General features: G+C 53.8%; 2 protein-coding genes across 5 annotated transcripts; both read right to left on the bottom strand.

The window, feature by feature from the left end:
• Window positions 1-1,202: 1,202 nt before the first annotated feature.
• On the bottom strand, window positions 1,203-19,712 carry UBOX5 (U-box domain containing 5). Of its 4 annotated transcripts, none has more exons than XM_071753154.1 (6): window positions 19,641-19,712; window positions 12,882-12,987; window positions 10,763-10,859; window positions 7,845-9,027; window positions 4,085-4,246; window positions 1,203-2,139 (listed from the first exon to the last, which is right to left on the bottom strand). In XM_071753154.1, exons 3-6 carry the CDS (start codon window positions 10,814-10,816, stop codon window positions 1,928-1,930), a joined length of 1,611 nt encoding a protein of 536 aa, XP_071609255.1. In that variant the 5' UTR covers window positions 10,817-10,859; window positions 12,882-12,987; window positions 19,641-19,712; the 3' UTR covers window positions 1,203-1,927. The 4 variants fall into 4 exon arrangements, with proteins under 4 accessions (XP_071609255.1, XP_071609256.1, XP_071609258.1 ...); XM_071753155.1 differs by having other exon boundaries at window positions 12,882-12,984; XM_071753157.1 differs by lacking the exon at window positions 4,085-4,246.
• Window positions 13,588-19,706, bottom strand: FASTKD5 (FAST kinase domains 5). The gene is made up of 2 exons (XM_071753153.1): window positions 19,641-19,706; window positions 13,588-16,463 (listed from the first exon to the last, which is right to left on the bottom strand). Exon 2 carries the CDS (start codon window positions 16,423-16,425, stop codon window positions 14,011-14,013), a length of 2,415 nt encoding a protein of 804 aa, XP_071609254.1. The 5' UTR covers window positions 16,426-16,463; window positions 19,641-19,706; the 3' UTR covers window positions 13,588-14,010.
• Window positions 19,713-21,668: the final 1,956 nt, after the last annotated feature.

The following is a 21,668-nucleotide window of genomic DNA, read 5'->3' as shown; positions in this document are numbered from 1 at the left end:
CTTGGATGCTGCCAGGATGGGGAGCTGGCTTCAGGGCTCCATCCTGCTGGGTGTAGGGTGGTACTGAGCAAGAAGGGAAGTGTGGATCAGCTGGAAGGCAGGAGGGCTCTGCAGAGGGACCTGGACAGACCGGAGAGTTGGGCTGATCCCAACGGGATGAGGTTCAACACAACAACCCCATGGGGAGCTCCAGGCTGGGCACAGAGTGGCAGAAAGGGAGCTGGGAGTCTGGATTGCCAGGAAGCTGAAGAGGAGGCAGCAGTGTGCCCAGGTGGCCAAGAAGGCCAATGGCATCCTGGGCTGGCTCAGGAACAGCGTGGCCAGCAGGTCCAGGGAAGGGATTCTGCCCCTGTGCTCAGCCCTGGGGAGGCCACAGCTTGAGTCCTGTGTCCAGTTCTGGGCCCCTCAGCTCAGGAAGGAGATTGAGGTGCTGGAGCAGGTCCAGAGAAGAGCAAGGAGGCTGTGAAGGGATCCAGCACAAGTCCTGTGAGGAAGGGCTGAGGGAGCTGGGGGTGTTGAGGCTGGAGAAGAGGAGGCTCAGGGGAGACCTCATCACTCTCTCCAACTCCCTGAAAGGAGGTTGGAGCCAGGGGGGGGTTGGGCTGATATCAGTGGGACAAGAGGGCACGGACTAAAGAATTTTTTCCTAATATCCAACCTAAACCTCCCCTGGCAGAGCTTCAGCCTTCTCAACAGCCCTTTGGGGACCATCCTTCCTAAATTTGGGAATCTGAGCCCCAAACTTGTGCTGCTCCAGGCAGCCCTGGTTCTGCAGATCTTCTGTGTCCACCTCCTGCCAGCCTGCAAAGGAGGGATTTAAAGGAGGGATTCAAGGAGGGATTCAAGGAGGGATTCAAAGGAGGGATTCCAAGGAGGGATTCAAGGAGGGATTTAAAGGAGGGATTCAAAGGAGGGATTCAAGGAGGGATTCAAAGGAGGGATTCCAAGGAGGGATTCAAGGAGGGATTCAAAGGAGGGATTCCAAGGAGGGATTCAAGGAGGGATTCAAAGGGATACAAAGGAGGGATTTAAAGGAGGGATTCAAGGAGGGATTCAAAGGAGGGATTCCAAGGAGGGATTTAAAGGAGGGATTCCAAGGAGGGATTTAAAGGAGGGATTCCAAGGAGGGATTTAAAGGAGGGATTCACTCCAACCACACCACCCAAGCCTCAGGAACCCAACCAGGAGTCAGGAAGAGCCCCTGACTTTGAAAGATCATTTTATTAAGGCTTCAATGTCTATCAGTCAGCCAGCTGGGGAGCTGGGCCAGCCACAGGACACAAACCCAGGGTGATGTTTGTTTGGTGTTCCCACCATGGCTTTTCCTCCAGGAGTTGGTTGGTAGGAGCAGGGGGAGCTCAGTGCTGGTTGCCCACAGCCTCTCTTGGTGCCTTGCTGGATTTTGGGGTGCAGGAGGTGCTCCTGCAGGACAGGAGGGAAAGGGGGAGGTGGTGGGGAAGGTGGGGGGGTGGCAGGGGTAGCTTGCACATCATCAACCACAAGGACTCAGCCTGGTTCACAACCCAAGGGCTGCTCATCAAAAAAAAAAAAAAAACAACCCAAAACCATCATGAAAATGGTTTTAACTCAGGGGGGAAGCTCAGCTCAGGGTTTGAAGGCACCTATGCTAAACCAGGGGGGTGGTGGGAAGAGGGGGGGTGGGATGGGGTTTGGGATAGGGGGAAGGGGCTCTGTATAAATACACTTTCCTTGTCAGAGATCCTATGGCTTTTGTTACCCTGCTTGGGGGGGGGGTTTGCTCTGGGGTGATGCTTTACACCCCTCCACCCCTGCTTAGCACAAGAAGAACTCAAATCCCCTCTTCTGGCAAGTTCTCCAAAGGTTCTCCCATCCTCCCAGGGACTGATGAGGGAGGGTTAGGAAACAGCAGCAGCTCCGTGGCCCCGGTCCTGGGTGGGGGGGGGGCTCAGAAATGGACCCTCCTGATGTCGTGGGTGGCAGCCGAGCGTTTGCAGGTCCCGCAGGGGATGGAGGAGGGAGCCTTCTGCTTCTCGGCCAGGCAGGGCCGGCAGAGGAGGTGCCCGCAGGGCAGCGAATAAACGGGCTCGGTTCGGAAGTAGGAGGAGAAAGTTTTGCCGCAGGAAGAACATCCCTGGGTCTGGCTGCTCCTGCCCTGCTCTGCAAAGGAGAGAGGAGAGAATCAGAGAATCCTAGAACTGGGTTGGAAGGGACCTCAGAGCTCATCAAGTCCAACCCTTGATCCACTCCCCCCGTGGTTCCCAGCCCATGGCACTGAGTGCCACATCCAGGCTCTTTTGAAATATCTCCAGGGATGGAGAATCCACCCCTTCCCTGGGCAGCCCATTCCAATGGCTGAGCACCCTCTCCAGAAAGAAATTCTTTCTAATGTCCAACCTAAACCTCCCCTGGCACAACTTGAGACCTCTTGTGCCCTCTTGTCTTGCTGAGAGTTGCCTGGGAAAAGAGCCCAACCCCCCCCTGGCTCCAACCTCCTTTCAGGGAGTTGGAGAGAGTGATGAGGTCTCCCCTGAGCCTCCTCTTCTCCAGCCTCAACACCCCCAGCTCCCTCAGCCCTTCCTCACAGGACTTGTGCTGGATCCCTTCCCAGCCTCCTTGCTCTTCTCTGGACCTGCTCCAGCACCTCAATCTCCTTCCTGAGCTGAGGGGCCCAGAACTGGACACAGGACTCAAGCTGTGGCCTCCCCAGGGCTGAGCACAGGGGCAGAATCCCTTCCCTGGACCTGCTGGCCACGCTGTTCCTGAGCCAGCCCAGGATGCCATTGGCCTTCTTGGCCACCTGGGCACACTGCTGGCTCCTGTTCAGCTTCCTGGCAATCCAGACTCCCAGCTCCCTTTCTGCCACTCTGTGCCCAGCCTGGAGCTCCCCATGGGGTTGTTGTGTTGAACCTCATCCCCTTGGGATCAGCCAAGAGGATGGATGAGGGGAGGGAGGTGACAAATCCACTCGGTGGCACCCACCCTGCTGTGCCACGGGGGGACAGGGTGGGAGTGGGGTTAATTTCCCTCTGAAAGGGAAGGGTTTGGTTCTGGGAGGGGGGGGGATGTGCTCAGGGGGGGCCTGGATCAGCTGAGGTTTTGTAGGATCCAGGTTTTACCCCAGGAGAGGTGACAGTGAACACGATTCTCACTTTCTCACCAGTGTGGGGGCACTGAAAAAGCCCTGAGGGCTCACTTTGCATTCCTGTCACACCCACCCATCAGCTCTTCAACAGCACCGATTTGAAAGGGGACAGGAAAAAAGCTTAATGGCTTAATAGGGAAAGAACAAAAGGCACCAGAGAGACACCGAGCCCCTGGGTCACCTCCCCAGGGTCACTCTGAATGCTCCTGGTCTGGCAGAGCCTGGCTCAGGGGAAGAAGAGGAGCAAAGCAGGAGTCAGGGAATCAGCCTGAGGAGGGACTGGGGGGGTTCAGTGCACCCCTGGAATTCCAAGAGATCATTCTGGGTGTGCAGAACCCAGCTGGAGCACTGGGTTTACCAGAAAACTGTACAGCAGAGAATCCTAGAATGGTTTGGGTTGGAAGGGACCTTAGAGATCATCCAGCTCCAATCCCATCACGGGCAGGGACACCTCCCACCAGCCCAGGCTGCTCCCAGCCCCATCCAACCTGGGCTTCAAAATTCCAGGGATGGGGCAGCCACAGCTTCTCTGGACAATCTGGGCCAGGGGCTCAGCACCCTCAGAACAAAGAATTTCTCCCCAAGATCTCCTCTCCATCTCCCCTATGGGGAATCCCAGAGTCCCAGAATGGTTTGGGTTGGAAAATGATCCAATTCCACCCCCTGCCATGGGCAGGGACACCTCCCACCAGCCCAGGGTGCTCCAAGCCCCATCCAACCTTCAACACTGCCAGGGATGGGGCAGCCACAGCTTCTGGGGGCACCCTGGGCAAGCAGGGTCTGTTTAAATCTTGCTGGGAAACAATATAATATTTTTATCTTGAACAAAGATTATTTTGGGGTCTGAAGAGGCAGAGAAAGCTGCCGAGCAGCAGCACAACCCTCCCTGTTAACCCCAGCCCAGCTCTCTCCTCTCCTTTCCAGCTCCTGAAGATGAACCAGAGGTTTTTTGGGGCTTACCAAGGGTGGTGCCTGTGCCCCAGGAGCTGCTGCAGCCTCCTTCACCCTCTGCCTGCTGCTGGTTCCTCATCAGCTTGGCCGTGAAGGAGGGCATGGAGCTGAGAGCTGAGGTCAAGGCAGTGTCCAAACTCTCCGAGAGTTTTTGCTCGTGAGAGGCCAAATCTGCAAAGAGAAGCAGGAGAAGTGGATGCCAGGAACCAACCAAACAAACAAAAAAAAAGACTCTGCAACAGAAAGGCTGCCTTGGCTCTGAACATTTGGGTCAATGTTGAGGATTTGAGGAGCTCTGACACTTGTTGCTTGTCTCTTTTCCCCACCTGGGTGCCAGGATGGGGAGGCAGCACCTCATCTCCCTTGGATCCTAGAGGTGAAAAGCCCTCTGGGTGACTGCCAGCCATTCCTGTCGTGCCAAGTGGGTGAACATCCAGGAGCCAGCTCATTTCTGCAGGTCCAAGAAAGGCCAAAAGACCAAAAAATCCAGAAACTCCTTTACCTCTGAACCCTCAGCCTGCTCCACCGAGGCTCCCGGCCCAGTGCTCCCAGTTCTGCTTCCTGCAGCTAACTGGGAGCATTTAAGCCACTAACACGAAACCTGGAGGGATTTATTTTTGTTTTCTCTCTGTCCCAGTTCTGAGCCAAGGGAGAAAACCAAAGGCTTTGGGCTGGAACCTTTCCCCTCAGCATCTATTCCTGTGCAATCCCCAAGGCGTTCATTACTAGGAGAGTGGTGTCTGCATCACTCATCCTGTTAAACCCATCTCCCAGAGGAAAGGGGGGAAAAAAAAAACCCACTCTGAATTAGTGCTGCACATTTGCCACAGCAATCAAGGCTGATGACACACCAAGGCACCAGCTCCCTGGGCTGAGCACTCTGCTTTTTATTTATGTACAGGCACAGCTCCCCCAAGGAGCTCCAGGACCTCACGGGGCAATCCCTGCTCCTGGGGAGCTGGGAGATATCCCAGCAGGAGCTGTTCCACCCCTCTGCCCTAAAAACAACCAATAATTCCTCCTGAAACAGGGGGTGAGCTCTAGACTGAGAGGTCAGAGCAGAAACCTGCAGCAGTACCTCCCACCATCAAATCTTTTCATCCAGGTCTTTAAAAGAATTTGTCTCAGGACAAGAGGAAACGTTGGCCTGAAATTGTGCCAGGGGAGGTTTAGATATCAGAAGGAACTTTTTCTCTGGAAGGGTAATTAAGGACTGGAACAGGCTGCCCAGGCAAGTGGCTGAATCACCATCCCTGGAGGTGTTTCAAAATGTGGTGCTTAAAGACCTCATTTAAGCACTGGGGTTGGCAGAGTCAGGCTGATGGTTTGTGGAGTGAGGTTATGGTGGGACTCCATGATCTAAAAGGTCATTTCCAGCCAGAACAATTCAGTGATTCTCTTTCAAACCAAACCACCACTCCATTTTTTTCCTTGAAATGGTTTTTTTTTTTGTTTTTTTGGGAGATTTTGGGAGAAAGCTGATGGGTGACACAGCTGCCAGTTGGCATGAATTCAAAGCTGGGAGCCACTTTTTGGGGTGTTACAGCCCATCAGTTCAGGGAAGAGCTGCAGACTTGACTTACCTGCCTCAGGTGAGCAGAGGGCACCCACACCCTCTGCCTTTACCCAGACATTTGCACCCATCTGCTCCCATCACCCTCATGAGAGCACTGGTGATGCTTCCCTCCCTCCTCCCAGTTCATCCTCCTCCTCCAGTGGGATTGTTCCCTTAAAAGGCTGGAAAAAGCTCAAGTGTTGCTGCAGGCATCCCTGGAACAGCAGCACTGGGAGCAGCTCCAAAAAGCTGCAGGAATTCCTGTGCCAAGGAGGATGAAGGCAAAGGTGGGAAAACAGATCTGGATTTGGGGGGAAAAGATCTCAAGTGGAGTCCAGAGGAGCAAGAGCCTGGGAGCCAAGATCTTCCCCAGAGCCTGGAGGGGCAGTAGAGGATGAACCACAAGAGGGAAGAGATTTTGGAGGGAGAGAAGTGAATTTCTGGGATATTTAAAGCAGGGATCACCTTTGCTTTCTAAAGACTGGCACCTCCTCACCAGCCCTGCCCACCCCAGCTGCTGGGTGGGAACTTCTGGACCTCCCAAGAAGCTGCCAGAGCCCTGCTCCCAGTTTCTGGGTGGATCCCTGGGTCTGTCTGAGCTGCCTGGGCTCCTGCTGAGAGGCTGGGGCAGGGCTGGGTGAGAGCACCCTGCTGTCCATAGATTCAGAGAATGGAAAAGGTTGGAAGGAACCTTACAGATGATCTGGTTGTAACCCCCCTGCACGAGCAGGGACACCTCTCCCTCGAGCAGGTTGCTCAAGGGCTGCTTTTCAGAGCTTTGATCTCAGGGCTGCAGGAGCTGAGATGGTTTTCTGCCTCCTGGAGCTGCTGCCCAGCAGTGCTGTTAATGGATGGTTGGCAAAAACATGGAGAGAAGGCAAGCAGGGCCCTTCTCCTTCCCTGGGAGACTCAAATCCCACCCCTTGGCTAACATTTCCCCCTGATTTTCTGCTACAAACCCTGGGGAAGTCTCTCCCAGCCTGTGCTGTCCTCTCCTCCCTGCTCCCAAGGCAGCTCCCTTGCTGCCCTGTGCTCCTGCTCTGAGCTCAGGGGGCTCTGCAGGGACAAAATCCTTGTGCAGGGACATTTTCCAAGGGATCAGCAGCACCACCAATACCCCAGGAAATCCAGGAGCAGGATTAGTGTCCCAGTCCTGCTTTCCTCCCCACCAGAGTCCTGGTGGTGAGACCCACACCAGCCAAGATCCTCGTGGAATCACCAGGGCACAGCTAGATGGTTTTTTTTTTCTTTTTTTTTTTTTTTTTTTTCCTCATGCTGCTGTGTGGTTTCTTCCTGAAGCAAAAGCACACTGGAGGGCTGGGAGAATAAATCACTCATGATGAGGAAGCTTCAGACCACCCCACAGGGCCAGTGGCTTGGAAGTGAGGAGGAGAAAGGGAAGATGAACTCAAAGGGAAAGGCATCGAGCGGGGCAAACAAGAGGGCTGGGACTGCAGGGGTAAAATGGTGAGGAAAAGGAGCCTGGAGATGAGGAAAAGGGAAAAAAATGGAGCAAACACCATCCAGGATGGCAAGATGAGAGGGGAGGCGAGTGAGGTGGTGACTTGACTCCATAGCACCATGGAATCATGGCATGGTTTGGGTGGGATGGGACCTTCAAAGCTCATCTGGTCCAACCCCCCCACAGTGAGCAGGGACATCTGCAACTAAATAAAGAAATGAAGAAATTGTTTGGGGTGAGGGTGCTGAGCCCCTGGGTGCCCCCAGAAGCTGTGGCTGCCCCATCCCTGGCAGTGTTGAAGGTTGGATGGGGCTTGGAGCACCCTGGGCTGGTGGGGGTGGAACTGGATGAGCTTTAAGGTCCTTTCCAACCCAACCCATTTTAGGATTTTATCTCAGGTTGCCCCAAGCCCCACCCAACCTGGCCTTGCACGTAAATAGAATCATGGTTTGGGTGGAAAAAGACCTTTAAAGGTCACCCAGTCCAAGCCCTGCAGGGAGCAGGGACATCTTCATCCAGATCAGTTCCTCAGGTTCCAACCTCACCTGGGATTTTTCCAGGGATCTCCCACCTCTCTGTCAACCTGGGCCAGGGCTTCCACAATCTCTCTCCTCAGCAAACCACAATGGCCTTAAAGCTTTCTAGAGGTGGGATGGGGATCTGTACTGGAGCCTCCTGACTTGCAAACCCCACCCTGGGCTGTCCAAACACTCCCCAAAAACCCCCACAAGTGACGGAGGGAGCCACGATACCTGTGGAACAGTCCATGTGGATCAAATGGGAGTCACTGTCAGTTTTCATTTTTTTAGCAGTGTTCTCTGAGGTAGACGTGACAAGCAAGTTTGTAGAAGAAAAATAAGGTGGCTGCAGGGAGCTCTGATCCATACAATCCACTTTCCTTTTCAGAGAAGACATTGTGATGGAAGAAGGGACCAGCATTTCTGAGGGATGGGCCCTCCCAAGCAGGTTGGTGCCAGGGATGCTGTGCTGCAGGAGGAAATGGTCTATCCTGGCCTTTAGGGTGGGATGAGGTAGGGGCTGGGAATGCTGGCTGAAGGCCACCCCAGTGAAAGGGTCACTGGGGACCCTGCCCCAAGAAGCCTCACTCCGGTTGCATTTTTCCAAGGTGGTTTGGTCAATCACCTTCCCAGAGGGCAGGAGCATAGGGAAGGTCATGATTTCCAGAGTGATGGGATCAAGGAATTCTTCAGGGATGTCTTGGATGACGTCCAGCAGCTTGTGGAGGGGCTGCTGCTCAGAGTCATGGGAGCTGAAGGGCTCGCAGTCGCTCTCCATGGGTGTCCAGGGCTCTGGCTTGAGGCTGCTGACATCCTGGGCAAGGAACTGGGAGGCCACCTGAAAAACACCCTCGACCACCTCCTGGGGACACGACTTGGCAGGTTGTCCCCACACCTCCAGCCTCTTGATGCAAGGCAGGCCACCTCCAGCCACGTGGGTGATGCAGATTTTTAAGTGGGACACGTTGCTCAGCGAGGAGGGCCCTTTGTTCCAGAGGTCTTGAGACACAGAGCCAGGGTAGGAGAAGACATTTTCCATCTGATGGAAAGGAGGCCTGGGCTTGAAACCTCTGTGGCCAAATGTCACTTTGCTTTGATTTTTTAAGACAGCTTTGCCCACCAGTGTGAAAGTGTCTTTGTCTGACACGGGCTGCCCGGCCAGAGCTGAGAAGTGCCCCTCAGGGCTCTGCCAAGAGGTTTTATTGCATGAGGTAGAGGTGTAAACTTCAAGCCCAGAGAAGGTTTGGTATCCCCCAGATGAGATGTCAATATTAATCCTGCAGATCTCAACGTTGAAGGGAAAAGAGATGGTGACATGGACTGGAGGTTTGATGAAGTACTCGCTGCGGAACCCACGGTTCCTCCTGGCCAGGTCTTCAGAGATGAGATTCTCCACTTCATAACCATCAGCAGAAATCTGGGTGTCAGGAGAAAAAAAAAAAACAAACCACAACAAAAAGGATTAGGATCAAAGCAAGAAAATAAAAGGAATCTCATTTCACAAGCTCTGAGGCAGATGAGCAAGATGACACCAAGCAGGAAGCGGGGCTTGGCGTGCAGCTGACCCTGCACAGGAGATCCCTGCAGCAGAGCAGCCCCAGTCCCAGCCTCCTCCAGCCATGCAACCCCATTCTCTGCACCCCATTACCTGGCAGAGCTGACAGAACTGCTAGAAGGGTGGAAAATTATGGGCAGTTTGGGGTTTGGGCTGGGTCAGTGAGAGAAATGGAGTGGGAGAGCGTGGCTGGGAGCAGAGAGCGTGTGTCTGGGGGAGAGGGAGGAATTCCCTCTTCCAGCAGTGGTGAAACATCAGCTCCTCTGTCCATGTGGGGATTTGCTCCAAATATAACCCAAAGCATCCCAGAAAAACCTCCAGAGGTCAAGGAGCTGACTGGCTCCTGCTCCAGGATCAACAACCCTACCCAAACCTGTCTCACTTCCACCCATCCCATTTCATCCCCCCCTCTGCTCTGCTCCTGGCCCAGCTGGCTCTGCTCTGTTCCCTTTTCTGGGAATCTTAGGGCCTAAAAAGTCTGCAGCACTTGCTGAATTAATAGGTAACAGCAAGGAATATCTGATATTTCAACCTGGTTATTGTCACAGAATGTTTAGATTGGAAGAGACCTCCAAGATCCTCCAATCCAACCTTTGGCCAACACCACAACCTAACTACTGAACACCATAACCTATTCTCTTGGTACCTAAAACCTTGGATTTTGGGGTGTGAGGAGACTTACAATTAAAAAGTGACTTTGAATTAAAAAAAATAATTAGATCCTGATGAGGCTGAGTGAAAATGTAACTCTTTGTAGAACAGAGTAACTTCAGCAGACCCTGGCAAGAGGGGCACACGCTGCTGGACCAAGGGAAAGCTGTAACATTGCAGGGAAAAAAGGCACCCCAAGTCACAGCACAAATATCTGTAAGCAAGAAACCTTGTTTTGTTATGAGATCCTGCCAAATTGGGGCTTTTTCCCTCCTACACTTGGTGTGTGCCACATCAGAGCAGCCACACAAAGTTTTCTAACACTCCCTGGCAGACACTGACCAGCAGGCAGCAAATTTTGAAGAGGAATTTGAGGGTAATCCCTGTTTTTTCAAAATAATGGGGTTTTTTTTAAAGCACTGAGCCTGCAGCTCCACTTTGTTTTCATGTGGGATGCAGATCCCAAAGCCCCAAAGCCCCAGGTTCCCTGAGTGCTTGCACATCAGTGACCCCCTCAAGCTCAAAGCAGGGGACCCAAATTTCCCCAAAACTTCCCAAAACCTCCTCACTGGGAACAGTGGGAGACTGGTGAGCTTGGAAGTGAAATCTGCCAGCAAACCCACCCAAAATCCCAACCCTCCCACCTCCATTTTAATGGACAAAAATTTCTCTCAGCTTCACAGACCCAAAACCCCACGTTCTACCTGTATCTGCCCTCAATTTTTCTGCTTTCAGTGGACAGGCAGAGCCTCCCAGAATAAAATCCCCTCTCTGCACAAGCCAGACCACACAAAATAATGGGGTTTTGCTGTGAGTTGCCTTGGTTTTGTTTCCTTGGGGGAGCCAGGCAAAAAAATCAGATTTCCAGGGGTGATGATAAATGATCACCCCCTCCCCCCAGCCCCTCTATTTCCCTCAAATCCCCCCCCCAAATTGTGATTTTTACCTTGTTGCAGTGAATTCTTGGCTTGAAGTGTGGGAGACAGACGTTTATGACCATCTTGGTGGCTGGAGAGAGCTCAGTTCCTGAGCATCGGTTTCAGCTGGGAGGAAAAATAATAAATAATAAAAAAATCAGTAAATCAATAAGGAAAATCAAGCCAGCACCAGTGAGCAGGGAAAAGATTTTGTGCTTCAGAGCCTCTACAAGCTCAGGAGCTCCTAAAATGCAGCTTTGAGTCCAGCAGGTGGAAACCTATAGAGCTGTGGTGCAGAGATGGGATTGAGAGGGAAAAAAAAGCCTTAATCAGTGAGGTCCTGGAGAGATGTCAGAGAGAAAATAAAATTTTAGCTAAAAACATCTTATAGAAGGAAAGCTTATCAAAGATAGAGGTGGTTTTGGGGGATAAAGCATCAGATGAGGCAGGGGTGAGCTCTCAGTGGGCCCTGGAGGACATGGGGTGGTTTGGGACCTGACCAGGGTGTTCAGATCCAAAGCTCCTCAGGGTGGAAAGAGTCAGTGTCCATTCCCCTGGCATTCCCATCCTGGGATTCTCCTCCCTGCTCCTGGAGCAAGCTGGGCTGGAGGTCTGAGGATGAGAGCAGCACTAACAGAGCACTGCAGTGAGACCAGAGGGCTTCAGGAGCCTCAGATGTGAGGAAAGATTAAAGAGAAATGGTAATAATCAGTATTTAAAAGCTCCAAGGGAGCAGAGAGCATTTAACAGCTCCACAGGAGGTGTTCTGACCACTGAGCCTGCTGATCCTTCTGACAGTCTTCAGGGGAGAAGCTCAAGTAGAAAATGCAAAAAAAAAAAAAAAAAAAAAAGTGACTGGAATTGGTGATATCAGATCCTTTCTAAGAATGAAATTATCTGCCAGGAAAAGAGTGTCAACCTTCCATTAACCTCACGGAGACCTTGCAAACCAGGAGCTCCCTGCTTCCTGCAAGAACAAGCAGCCCCTGGCTGGTTTTCAGCTGAAGCTCAGCCAGGATGAGCTGGAGCTTTCGAGGGGATGTGGGGGAAATGCAAAGTGGCCAGACAAAAATCAGAGCTTGAAGGCTGCAGTGCCTCCTGAAACAAGCAAGAACCTCAGGAGAGCTGCAGAGGGCCAGGTGAACACTGCTTCTAGCCCAGGGTTTGGTCTGAAAGCCACCAGGAGCAAGGAACAGGGTAATGCTCCAACAATTTGGCTCCCTGGGGTTCCTGAGCCTGAGAGGCTTCCAGGAGGAACTGACCTGGGCTGAGTTCTGGCACCCAAATGCTCTGGGAGTGATGCTGTGTGACTGAACTTCTGGTTCTCTCTCAACCTCCTGCCTGCTGGGTTCTCCTGGCCCTCTTAGTGTTACACAAAAAAAAAAAGAAAAAAAAAGAAAAAAAAAAAAAAAAAAAAAAAAAAAAAAAAAAAGAACATTCTTTTTCTTGGAATGACTCCAGATTTGCCCTTTCTCCTTGCTTTTCTTTTTGCCTCAAGGCTTCTCCACATCCCTTCCAACCAGACCCAACTGGAGCACCTGCAAGTCCTGCTGTGACCCTCCTTAAATGAGAGGGAGGAGGAGAATTTCACCCCTGTGAGCCTCAAACTCATCCTGGCAGACTCACTGCTCCAAAAATTCACTTCTCCTCACCTGCCCTTTGCTACCACACTCTTAAATCATCTTCACCAAACAGCTCTGGTTCATCACAAACAATTAATTCTCTCACTAAACTTGCAGCCTTTTCAACTCAGCTGCCCCTGGCTTTTTTTACAGGATCCTCCCCTACTTGTTTGCAAGCCAGGTTAAGATTTAACCCAGCTGATTTTTCCAGGTGCAAGAAAATGGATGATTCTGCACACCCAAGTCACTGCTCTCCCTTCTTTGGAAAAGTTCTGCTGCACTCCAGCTTCACAGGAAAAGTTCTAATGATTTTATGAACATTTTTTAAAAAAAAAAAAAACAACACAGAGAAAACTGCTTTCCCAAAGTCATTACTTGAGAAATCAAATGGCTCAAGGATCAGGGAGCACTCAGAGGCTTTGAAGTGCCATCAGGATGTCACACAACTGTCACATCACTCTTGGGTGCATGCCTTAAGTGGACAAAGATCTTTTAAGTGAGGGGGTGAGCCTGAAGGAACACAGACCTGAAGACTATTTTTCTATTCCATCAAGATCTCCTGTGGTCTTGGACAAGTCTGGGAGCAGAATTTTTGGAGGCAGTCATCAAATGTCTTCCTGGTGTCCTTCCTGCTGAAGTAAGGAACATGCCCAGTGGGTATGGGATTAAGGTGCCCCATAACACTGAGAATTTGAGGGAAAAAAAACCTCACAAAACAGCCCAGGTATTTTCAAGCAGGCAGTAAAAATAAGTTCACACCCAGGATCTGACTTGGGACCTGCTTGCAGCCACCTCTGGTCCCCAGCCTCCACCTCAGCACACCTTGAAATGTCCCCCTGCAAAAAGGCCACAAGAGGACTCATCAGCACCCAGGCAGGAGAAGGGTCTTGAGGTGGGTTTCTCAGCCCCACTTGGTGGCAGATCAGGGTGCAAATCCTCCCTGCTGGGCAGTGCTGAGAGCTGACCATGAAACCAACACCTGAGGATGGGTGCAGCCCCACTCCCAGCTCCAGCTTCCACCTCACCACTCAGCTTCTAAAGGAGAAGCTCCACCTGTGTGTCCACCAGGCTGAAGGTGAAGCAGCAAGGAGATACATTTGTGTGTTCCTGGCACCCAGGACTGAAAACCACCCCAATTCTCTCCCCAGGTATCACAATTCTGCACCCACAGAGCCCCCACATCCACCCACTTGGGTTTAGGGCGGAGGAAAAAAGCCAACACTGAGCGAAAGGAATAGGACAGGAGATTTTATTTGGCATGGAAGCATCTGAGGATCCAAGTACACAGGGAGAGGGTGGGACACGTGGCTGACAGCAGAGCATTTCTGTTGAGCTCAGCAAGGCAGCCTGGGGCACACAGGGCACCTGCCAAAAAAACTTAACCAACCCTCCAAGAGCGTTTGAATCGACCACCAGGCAGGGAGATGGCTCTGGGGGGGCTGGGTCAGCCCCTGGGGAATATTTTTCCACCAAGAGGGTGTCCAGGCATTGGGATGGCCCAGGACAGTGGTGGAGTCACCATGCCTGGAGGCATTTAAAAGGTGTTTGGAGCTGGTCCTTCAGGACAGGGTTTTGTGGTCGACGACGGCGTCGGGCAAAGGTTGGGCCGGATGAACCTAAAGCACTCGGTGATCCTGGGCAAGCAGGGCAGCAGGTTAGCCAGCCTTGCTGAGAAGATTTGGGTGGAAGACTTTGTAATGGAGGTAGCTCAGCTTTTCCACCCGTGTCCTTTTGAGCAGGGGAAACCATTCCCAGAAGGGGAGCTCCACCACCACGTAACCCAAGAGCCGCAGCTGCCGCCGCTTCAGGCAGTGCAGCCCCAGAAGGCGTTTGGAGGAGTAGCAGTAGTGGTTCCTGTTGGAGACCTGGATGGCCAGTTTCACCCTCTGAGGTGCTGGCTGCAAGGCTGGAGAAGAAAGGAGCTCAGGAGAATGCCCTGATTTGGGCTCAGCTTGCATCTTGGTGTCAGGGGGAAGAAGCCCACCCGAAAACGCCGCCCGGTTCTCCCTTTGCGCTTCTCCTCCTCTCTCCCAGCCCGGAGTCCTGGCTCCATTTTCCACTTCCAGAGGAGTGGAGTGATTCCCTCTCCCTTTAATAAGCTGAGCCATTAATTCATCTGTCAGACTGACCCCGATGTCCTTCAGTTTCCTATCTGCCAGGTGGGTTTTGCAGTTGAAAGGGACGGGGTGTCCATCCGTGTCCAGATGCACCTCCAGGTCGCTGGACCTGGTGTGAGGCAGGATCATGTGGCTCTGCACGTACTCGGGGCCACCCAACATGCTCTCCAGAAGTGAGGTGGCCTCCAGGATCTCAGGCCTGACGTAGATTTCTTGCTCTGCGAAATCCCAGACCATTTGGGTAACCTCCTGGCAGAGCTGAGGTGGCAGGAGGCTGCCCTGGTAGCTGGGGCACTCGATCTCGACGCTTTTGCTGAGGGTGAAGAGGTCCTTCCGGAGCTCGTATTTGCTGCTCTTGGTTTTCTGCACAAAGTCATCCCCCAAAGCATAGGCTATCAGCTCCTCTGGGAAACGCCTGACAAACGCCAAGCCAAGCAGACCAGTGAGGAGGTGCTCAGGGAACTTCCTGAACTCGTGGAGTTTTCTGTGCATCTGCTCTATCAGGCTGGAGTAGAACTCCTCCTGGTTGGGGGGTTGGTAATCCAGGCAGCCGAAGGACCAGAGGAACTTGGCGGCGTCTTTGCTGCGGCAGAAAGTCACCTTGGGAGGCAGGGCTGTGGCTACAGCTGCCAGAACACCCTCCTCAAAGTAGTGCAGGGCTGAGTAGGTGAGGGTGATGTGCATGATGCCCTGGATGTTGATGGTGGGGATGCGAGGAGGGATAACCCTCCCAAGCTCCCTCAGGAGGGGCAGGTGATCCACGCGGGCGTAGCGGAGCAGCTTCAGGACGTTGACCAAGGAGTAGGTGCTCATCTCTTCCATCTGCAGGGAGACCCTGTCTGCAATCCTCCTCATGACGTGCTCAGAGATCCCACTGAGGGATTTGAAGAGCCCTAAGCAGACAGCACCCACCTCCTCCAAGGTGAAGGAGTCCAAGTGCTTCAGAATCGTGCTCTCCACCTTGGGCAGCAAGTCCCTGGGTGACCTCCGGCCCTCACCTATGATATAAAGGAGCTGAACAAACTGGGGCAAAGTGATCTCCTGCCAGTGCACGTTGGCACAGCTGAACAAAATGGTGAGGTAGGAGGGCACGGCACGCTCCAGGCAGCGCCAGCAATCTGCCACCAGCAGCAGCTCCTCCAGGCTCATGTCCCACGCCCGCCGGCAGAATTCCTTCTCGCAGGCGTCCAGCAGAGGGTGGGTGGGGGGGATGAGCAAAGCCACACAAGCTTTTAGGATGCTGATGAGTTCTGGGGTGCTGAAGGAGCTGATCTTCCTCAGGGTGTGGAGGCCAAGAGTGGCAAACTCAGGGCTGGACACCAAGGCCGAGCGTTGTCCCGCTGGCAAACGGCTCAGCTGGAGAAAAGCATCCGAGATGGTTCTTGGGTTCTGGTTGTCCTGGTGTGAGGCCACCACGTGTAAAATGGAGTGAGCTTCTTCTAAAGGAAGGGTCTCCAGAGGCTGGGATTTGTCACAGCTGAGGGATCTGTACTCAGGCCTCCCCTTCTGAAACACACGAGGGTCCTCCTTGGAGTCGTGCGTCTCTCTTCGTTCCGCCTCGGCTCCCTCTGGGGTTTGGCTGGCAGAGAAACACCCCCAGATGGTCTCCCTGAGGAGGGGGTTGGACTTGGGCTTTGCTGGGAGAGCTCTGAGGGGTGGCAGAGCTTGAGAAGAGGTGGCACCAACCCTGTGCTCAGCCTGGTTGGTGACAGTGTCACCAAGAGCTTGCTCGCCGCTCCCGGCGGCTCCGCTTTTGGCATAGGCAGAGGGTTTGTAAGAGACTCTGTAATCCAGGGGCTTCAGCAACTGGATGGTGGCTACTGGTTTGGTTCTGGTGCTGGTTGTTTCTGGGTCCTGCTCCTTTCTGCTCTTGGCTTTGCCTTTGGCTGTGGTTGAAAATGCAGCCCCCCTGCTCAGCCTGGGGAATCTTCGGCACACGAGCACCGCAGCCATGGCTCCCAACTTCCTGGGCTCAGAACTGCTCCCAGGTACTGAAAAAAGGGCAGATGAAGAATGAGTGGCTTCCACCTACCAAAAAGTTGGGTTTTTTACAAAAAAATCTAGCTCATCAGAAGCGTGGCCAGCCACCATCCAACATCACCTCGTGCAAAAGCAGCTTCAGAGAGGGACAAACCCCAGGCGGGGGCAACGCGGCCACAAAAAAAAAAAAAACAACCCCAAACCTGGCAGAGATTGTGGGAGTTAAAATAAAATCCTCATTTTTCTTGCATTTTTTTTTTATCCACATAAATTCAGCAGGGTGTTTTCTATCAACTCAACAAGGGAAATAAGATTTTTTGTGGTGGAGCTGCAGCTTCAAGAGGTTTTTCAGTGTTCTGCTGCTTTGGTTCCCAGAGTCTGGAACACCAAACCCCAAAGTGCTGAGGTATCCGGGGTGCAAATCCTGCTTTTTCTGCCGAGGGACAGGGTGTGGAGGTGGAGAGCAGAAAAATCTCTGCCAAACTCAGTGCCTGGAGTGAAATCTGTCCCATCACCTGCAGGTGGAGAGCAGCTGGAAGGAGAAATGTGGCCCTGGAACAACGGCGGGGGAAAAGGTGACGGAATCGGGATGAGCTCAGAGGAATCAGGGAATGATTTGGGGTCTGGGAGGGACCCCACAAGGTCACCCAACCCAAAACCCTGTAGGGACACCTCAAGGTTGCTCAGAGCTTCACCTGGAACACCTCCAGGGAGGAGTCTGTCAGGAGTTCTGCTGCCAAATTGCCTGATTTCAAACAAAATCGCTGGTTTTTTGCAAAAAAAAAAAGCTGTTTTTTCCCAAATAAAATTGCCTGTTGATAAATAAACCCAAACAACCCAAAATAAATCCCATTTAGGGCCCCCAGGTGTGGCCAGCCCTAAGGAGCTGTTTCCAGACTTCTTCCCAACCCTCAGGAGGAGGAGCTGAGCCAGCAGGAAAAGGTGATGGAAATTGGGATGAACCCAGAAAATCAGGGAATGATTTGGGGTCTGGGAGGGACCCCACAAGGTCACCCAACCCAAAACCCTGTAGGGACACCTCAAACAGAGCAGGTTGCTCAGAGCTTCACCTGGAATATCTCCAGGGAGGAGTCTGTCAGGAGTTCTGCTGCCAAATTGCCTGATTTCAAATAAAATCGCTGGTTTTTTGCAAAAAAAATTGCTGTTTTTTTCCAAATAAAATTGCCTGTTGATAAATAAACCCAAACAACCCCAAATAAATCCCATTTAGGGCCTCCAGGTGTGGCCAGCCCCAAGGAGTTTCCAGACTTCTTCCCAACCCTCAGGAGGAGGAGCTGAGCCAGCAGGAAAAGGTGACAGAAATCAGGATAAACCCAAAAAATCAGGGAATGATTTGGGGTCTGGGAGGGACCCCACGAGGTCACCCAACCCAAAACCCTGTAGGGACACCTCAAACAGAGCAGGTTGCTCAGAGCTTCACCTGGAACACCTCCAGGGAGGAGTTTGTCAGGAGTTCTGCTGTCAAACTGCCTGATTTCAAATAAAATTGCTGGTTTTTTGCAAATAAAATTGACAAAAAAACCCAAACAACCCCAAATGAATCCCATTTAAGGCCCCCAGGTGTGGCCAACCCCAGGGAGTTTTCAGAGCTGCTGAGAAATCCCTCCAGGGTGGGATGGGGAGGGTGGGGACATCATCCCAGGGAGAGGAGAGGAGGTGAGAGGCAGAAAATCCTAAAAACTGGCTGGGTTGGAAGGGACCTCAGAGCTCATCAAGTCCAACCCTTGCTCCACTCCCACTGCAGTTCCCAGCCCATGGCACTGAGTGCCACATCCAGGCTCTTTTGAAATATCTCCAGGGATGGAGAATCCACCCCTTCCCTGGGCAGCCCATTCCAATGGCTGAGCACCCTCTCCAGAAAGAAATCCTTTCCTAATATCCAACCTAAACCTCCCCTGGCAGAGCTGAAGCTCTGCCAGGGGAGGTTTAGGTTGGATATTAGGAAAAAATTCTTTAGTCCGTGCCCTCTTGTCCCACTGATATCAGCCCAACCCCCCCCTGGCTCCAACCTCCTTTCAGGGAGTTGGAGAGAGTGATGAGGTCTCCCCTGAGCCTCCTCTTCTCCAGCCTCAACACCCCCAGCTCCCTCAGCCCTTCCTCACAGGACTTGTGCTGGATCCCTTCCCAGCCTCCTTGCTCTTCTCTGGACCTGCTCCAGCACCTCAATCTCCTTCCTGAGCTGAGGGGCCCAGAACTGGACACAGGACTCAAGCTGTGGCCTCCCCAGGGCTGAGCACAGGGGCAGAATCCCTTCCCTGGACCTGCTGGCCACGCTCTTCCTGAGCCAGCCCAGGATGCCATTGGCCTTCTTGGCCCCACTCATGACCCAAACTCCCAAACTTCCTGGCTCTCACCCACTCATCTTGTCGTGTCCAAAATGCATCCCCCCAACCCTTGGCCAAGTCCAGCCTCTCACCTGCTCCAGTTTTCCAGCCTCAACACCCCCAGCTCCCTCAGCCTCTCCTCACAGGACTTGTGCTGGATCCCTTCCCCAGCCCAGTTGCCTCCTTTGGACCTGCTCCAGCACCTCAAGCTCCTTCCTAAACTGAGGGGCCCAGAACTGGACACAGGACTCGAGGTTTGGCCTCCCCAGGGCTGAGCACAGGGGCAGAATCCCTTCCTTTTCCAAGTCCTTCCCAACCCAAACCACTCTGGGATCCTGTGCAGATGCCCCTGGGGGTGCCTGCACACCCCGAGATGTCCCCAGCAGGGCACAAACCCCCACCCAGAGGATTTTTCCGTGGTGGTTGGGATGAGATGACCTTTAAAATCCTTCCCACCCCAACCCACTGGTGCCTCCCCAGCTCCGTGGGGCCCCCACCTCACACCGCGAACTCCCAGCACCGGATTCTCTCTCCCCACCTCAAACCCCCAAACTCCCCCCGGGGTCTTTTCCTTCTCCTTTCCCCCTCCTTCCCCATCCCACGGCACCCCAGGAGCTCCTCACACACACCCCGGGGACACCCCCTCAGCACCCCCCTCCCCCACCCCCCCTTTCCCCACCCTCAGACCCCACAACCCACGCGGGGCCTGGAGGGGGCTCCCCGCACGGCTCCCCCCTCCCCTCACACACCGCCCGCTGTGCCCGCTGAGGACGGGAGAGCCCCGGGAAGGGACGGGGGGGAGGTTTTTTGGGTGGCGGTGCCCCCGTTGCCTCCCGCACTCACCGGGGCCCCGGCGCCCACTGTGGCTCCGCCGCCCGCCGGTCCCTTCCGCCCCCTCCGCCGCTTCCGGGTCACCTGACCGTGACGCACTTCCGGCTCTTTACGGCGGCCGGGAAGGGGCGAAGCGGAGCGCGGCGCGCGCGGCCGCCAGGGGGCGCCGGAGCCACGCGGGGACCCGGGTCACGTGGGCGCCTCCCCCTCAGTGGGCGCCGCCATCTTGGAAATGGCGGCGAAGAGGAGGGGGGTGGTGTTCGGTTGGGTTCGGTCCAAGCCCGGGGGTTCTGGGAGGGTGCAGGGGGGGGGTCCAGGGATTGCTCAGAGCATCTCCCAGTGGCTGGAGGGGCTGCGGGAAAGCTGGGGAGGGGTTGGGGTGAGAATCATAGAATCCTAGAATCCTAGGGGTTGGAAGGGACCTGGAAAGATCATCTAGTCCAACCCCCCCTGCCAGAGCAGGGCCCCCTAGAGTACATCCCCTAGGAACGTGTCCAGGTGGGTTTTGAATGTCTCCAGTGAAGGAGACTCCACAACCCCCCTGGGCAGCCTGTTCCAGGGCTCCGTCACCCTTACAGTAAAAAAATTTTTTCTGATATTCAACTTGAACCTCCTATGCTCCAATTTACACCCATTACCCCTTGTCCTATCACTGGTCACCACTGAGAAAAGCCTAACTCCATCTCCCTGACACTCACCCCTTACATATTTGAAAACATTGATGAGGTCACCCCTCAGTCTCCTTTTCTCCAAACTAAAGAGACCCAGCTCCCTCAGCCTTTCCTCATAAGGGAGATGTTCCACTCCCTTAATCATCTCAGTAGCTCTGCGCTGGACTCTTTCAAGCACTTCCCTGTCCTTCTTGAACTGAGGGGCCCAGAACTGGACACAATACTCCAGGTGTGGCCTCACCAATGCAGAATAGAGGGGGAGGAGAACCTCTCTTGACCTACTAACCACACCCTTTCTAATGCACCCCAGGATGCCATTGGCCTTCTTGGCCACACGGGCACATTGCTGGCTCATGGGCATCTTCTTCCTCACAGGATCTGTGCTGGATCCCTTCACCAGCCCAGTTGCCTCCTTTGGACCTGCTCCAGCACCTCAATCTCCTTCCTGAGCTGAGGGGCCCAGAACTGGACACAGGACTCAAGCTGTGGCCTCCCCAGGGCTGAGCACAGGGGCAGAATCCCTTCCCTGGACCTGCTGGCCACGCTGTTCCTGAGCCAGCCCAGGATGCCATTGGCCTTCTTGGCCACAAGGGCACATTGCTGGCTCATGGGCATCTTCTTGTCTATCAGGACCCCCAGGTCTCTTTCACCTCCACTGCTCTCCAGCAGCTCAGCCCCCAACCTATACTGGGACATCGTGTTGTTCTTCCCCAAATGCAAAACTCTACACTTCCCCTTGTTGAATTTCATCATGTGAGGGGGAAGGGTTGGGAAGGGGGGGGAGGCCTGAGGGGAACATGGAGCCCGTGGTTGTGAAGCAGAAAGTGCTGGGAGCTGGCCCGGAGCTGGGAGAGGTTTGGGTGCAGTCTGTGTCCCACTCCCAGGGCTTTCCTCAAGGAGATTCCATGAGTTGGGTTCGATGCCAAGGGATGGGAGTGAAGGTCCCAACTTCCCTCCATGCTTATCCCAACTTCAGGAGCACCAGCAAAGGCTTCTCCCTCCTGCCCAGCCAGGTTCCTTGGGGCCAGCTCCTGCATCCCAGGCTTTCATCCCCATGGATTTGCCTGAATGATTTGGGATGAGATCTGAGGAAGGGTGTGAGAGTGCTGAGGCCCTGGGTGCCCAGAGAAGCTGCAAGAGGGGAGATTGAGATGAGATCTTGGGAAGAAATCGCTTGGGGTGAGGGTGCTGAGCCCAGAGAAGCTGTGGCTGCCCCATCCCTGGCAGTGTTGAAGGTTGGATGGGGCTTGGAGCACCCTGGGCTGGGGGAGGGGTCCCTGCCCATGGCAGGGGGTGGAATTGGATCATTTTCCAACCCAAACCATTCTGGGACTCTGGGATTCCCCATAGGGGAGATGGAGAGGAGATC

This window comes from Heliangelus exortis, chromosome 10, assembly GCF_036169615.1.
Source record: "Heliangelus exortis chromosome 10, bHelExo1.hap1, whole genome shotgun sequence".
NCBI classification, from domain to species: domain Eukaryota; kingdom Metazoa; phylum Chordata; class Aves; order Apodiformes; family Trochilidae; genus Heliangelus; species Heliangelus exortis.
Note: the sequence above shows the minus strand (reverse complement) of the source record. Positions and strands in the feature narration are given on the sequence as shown.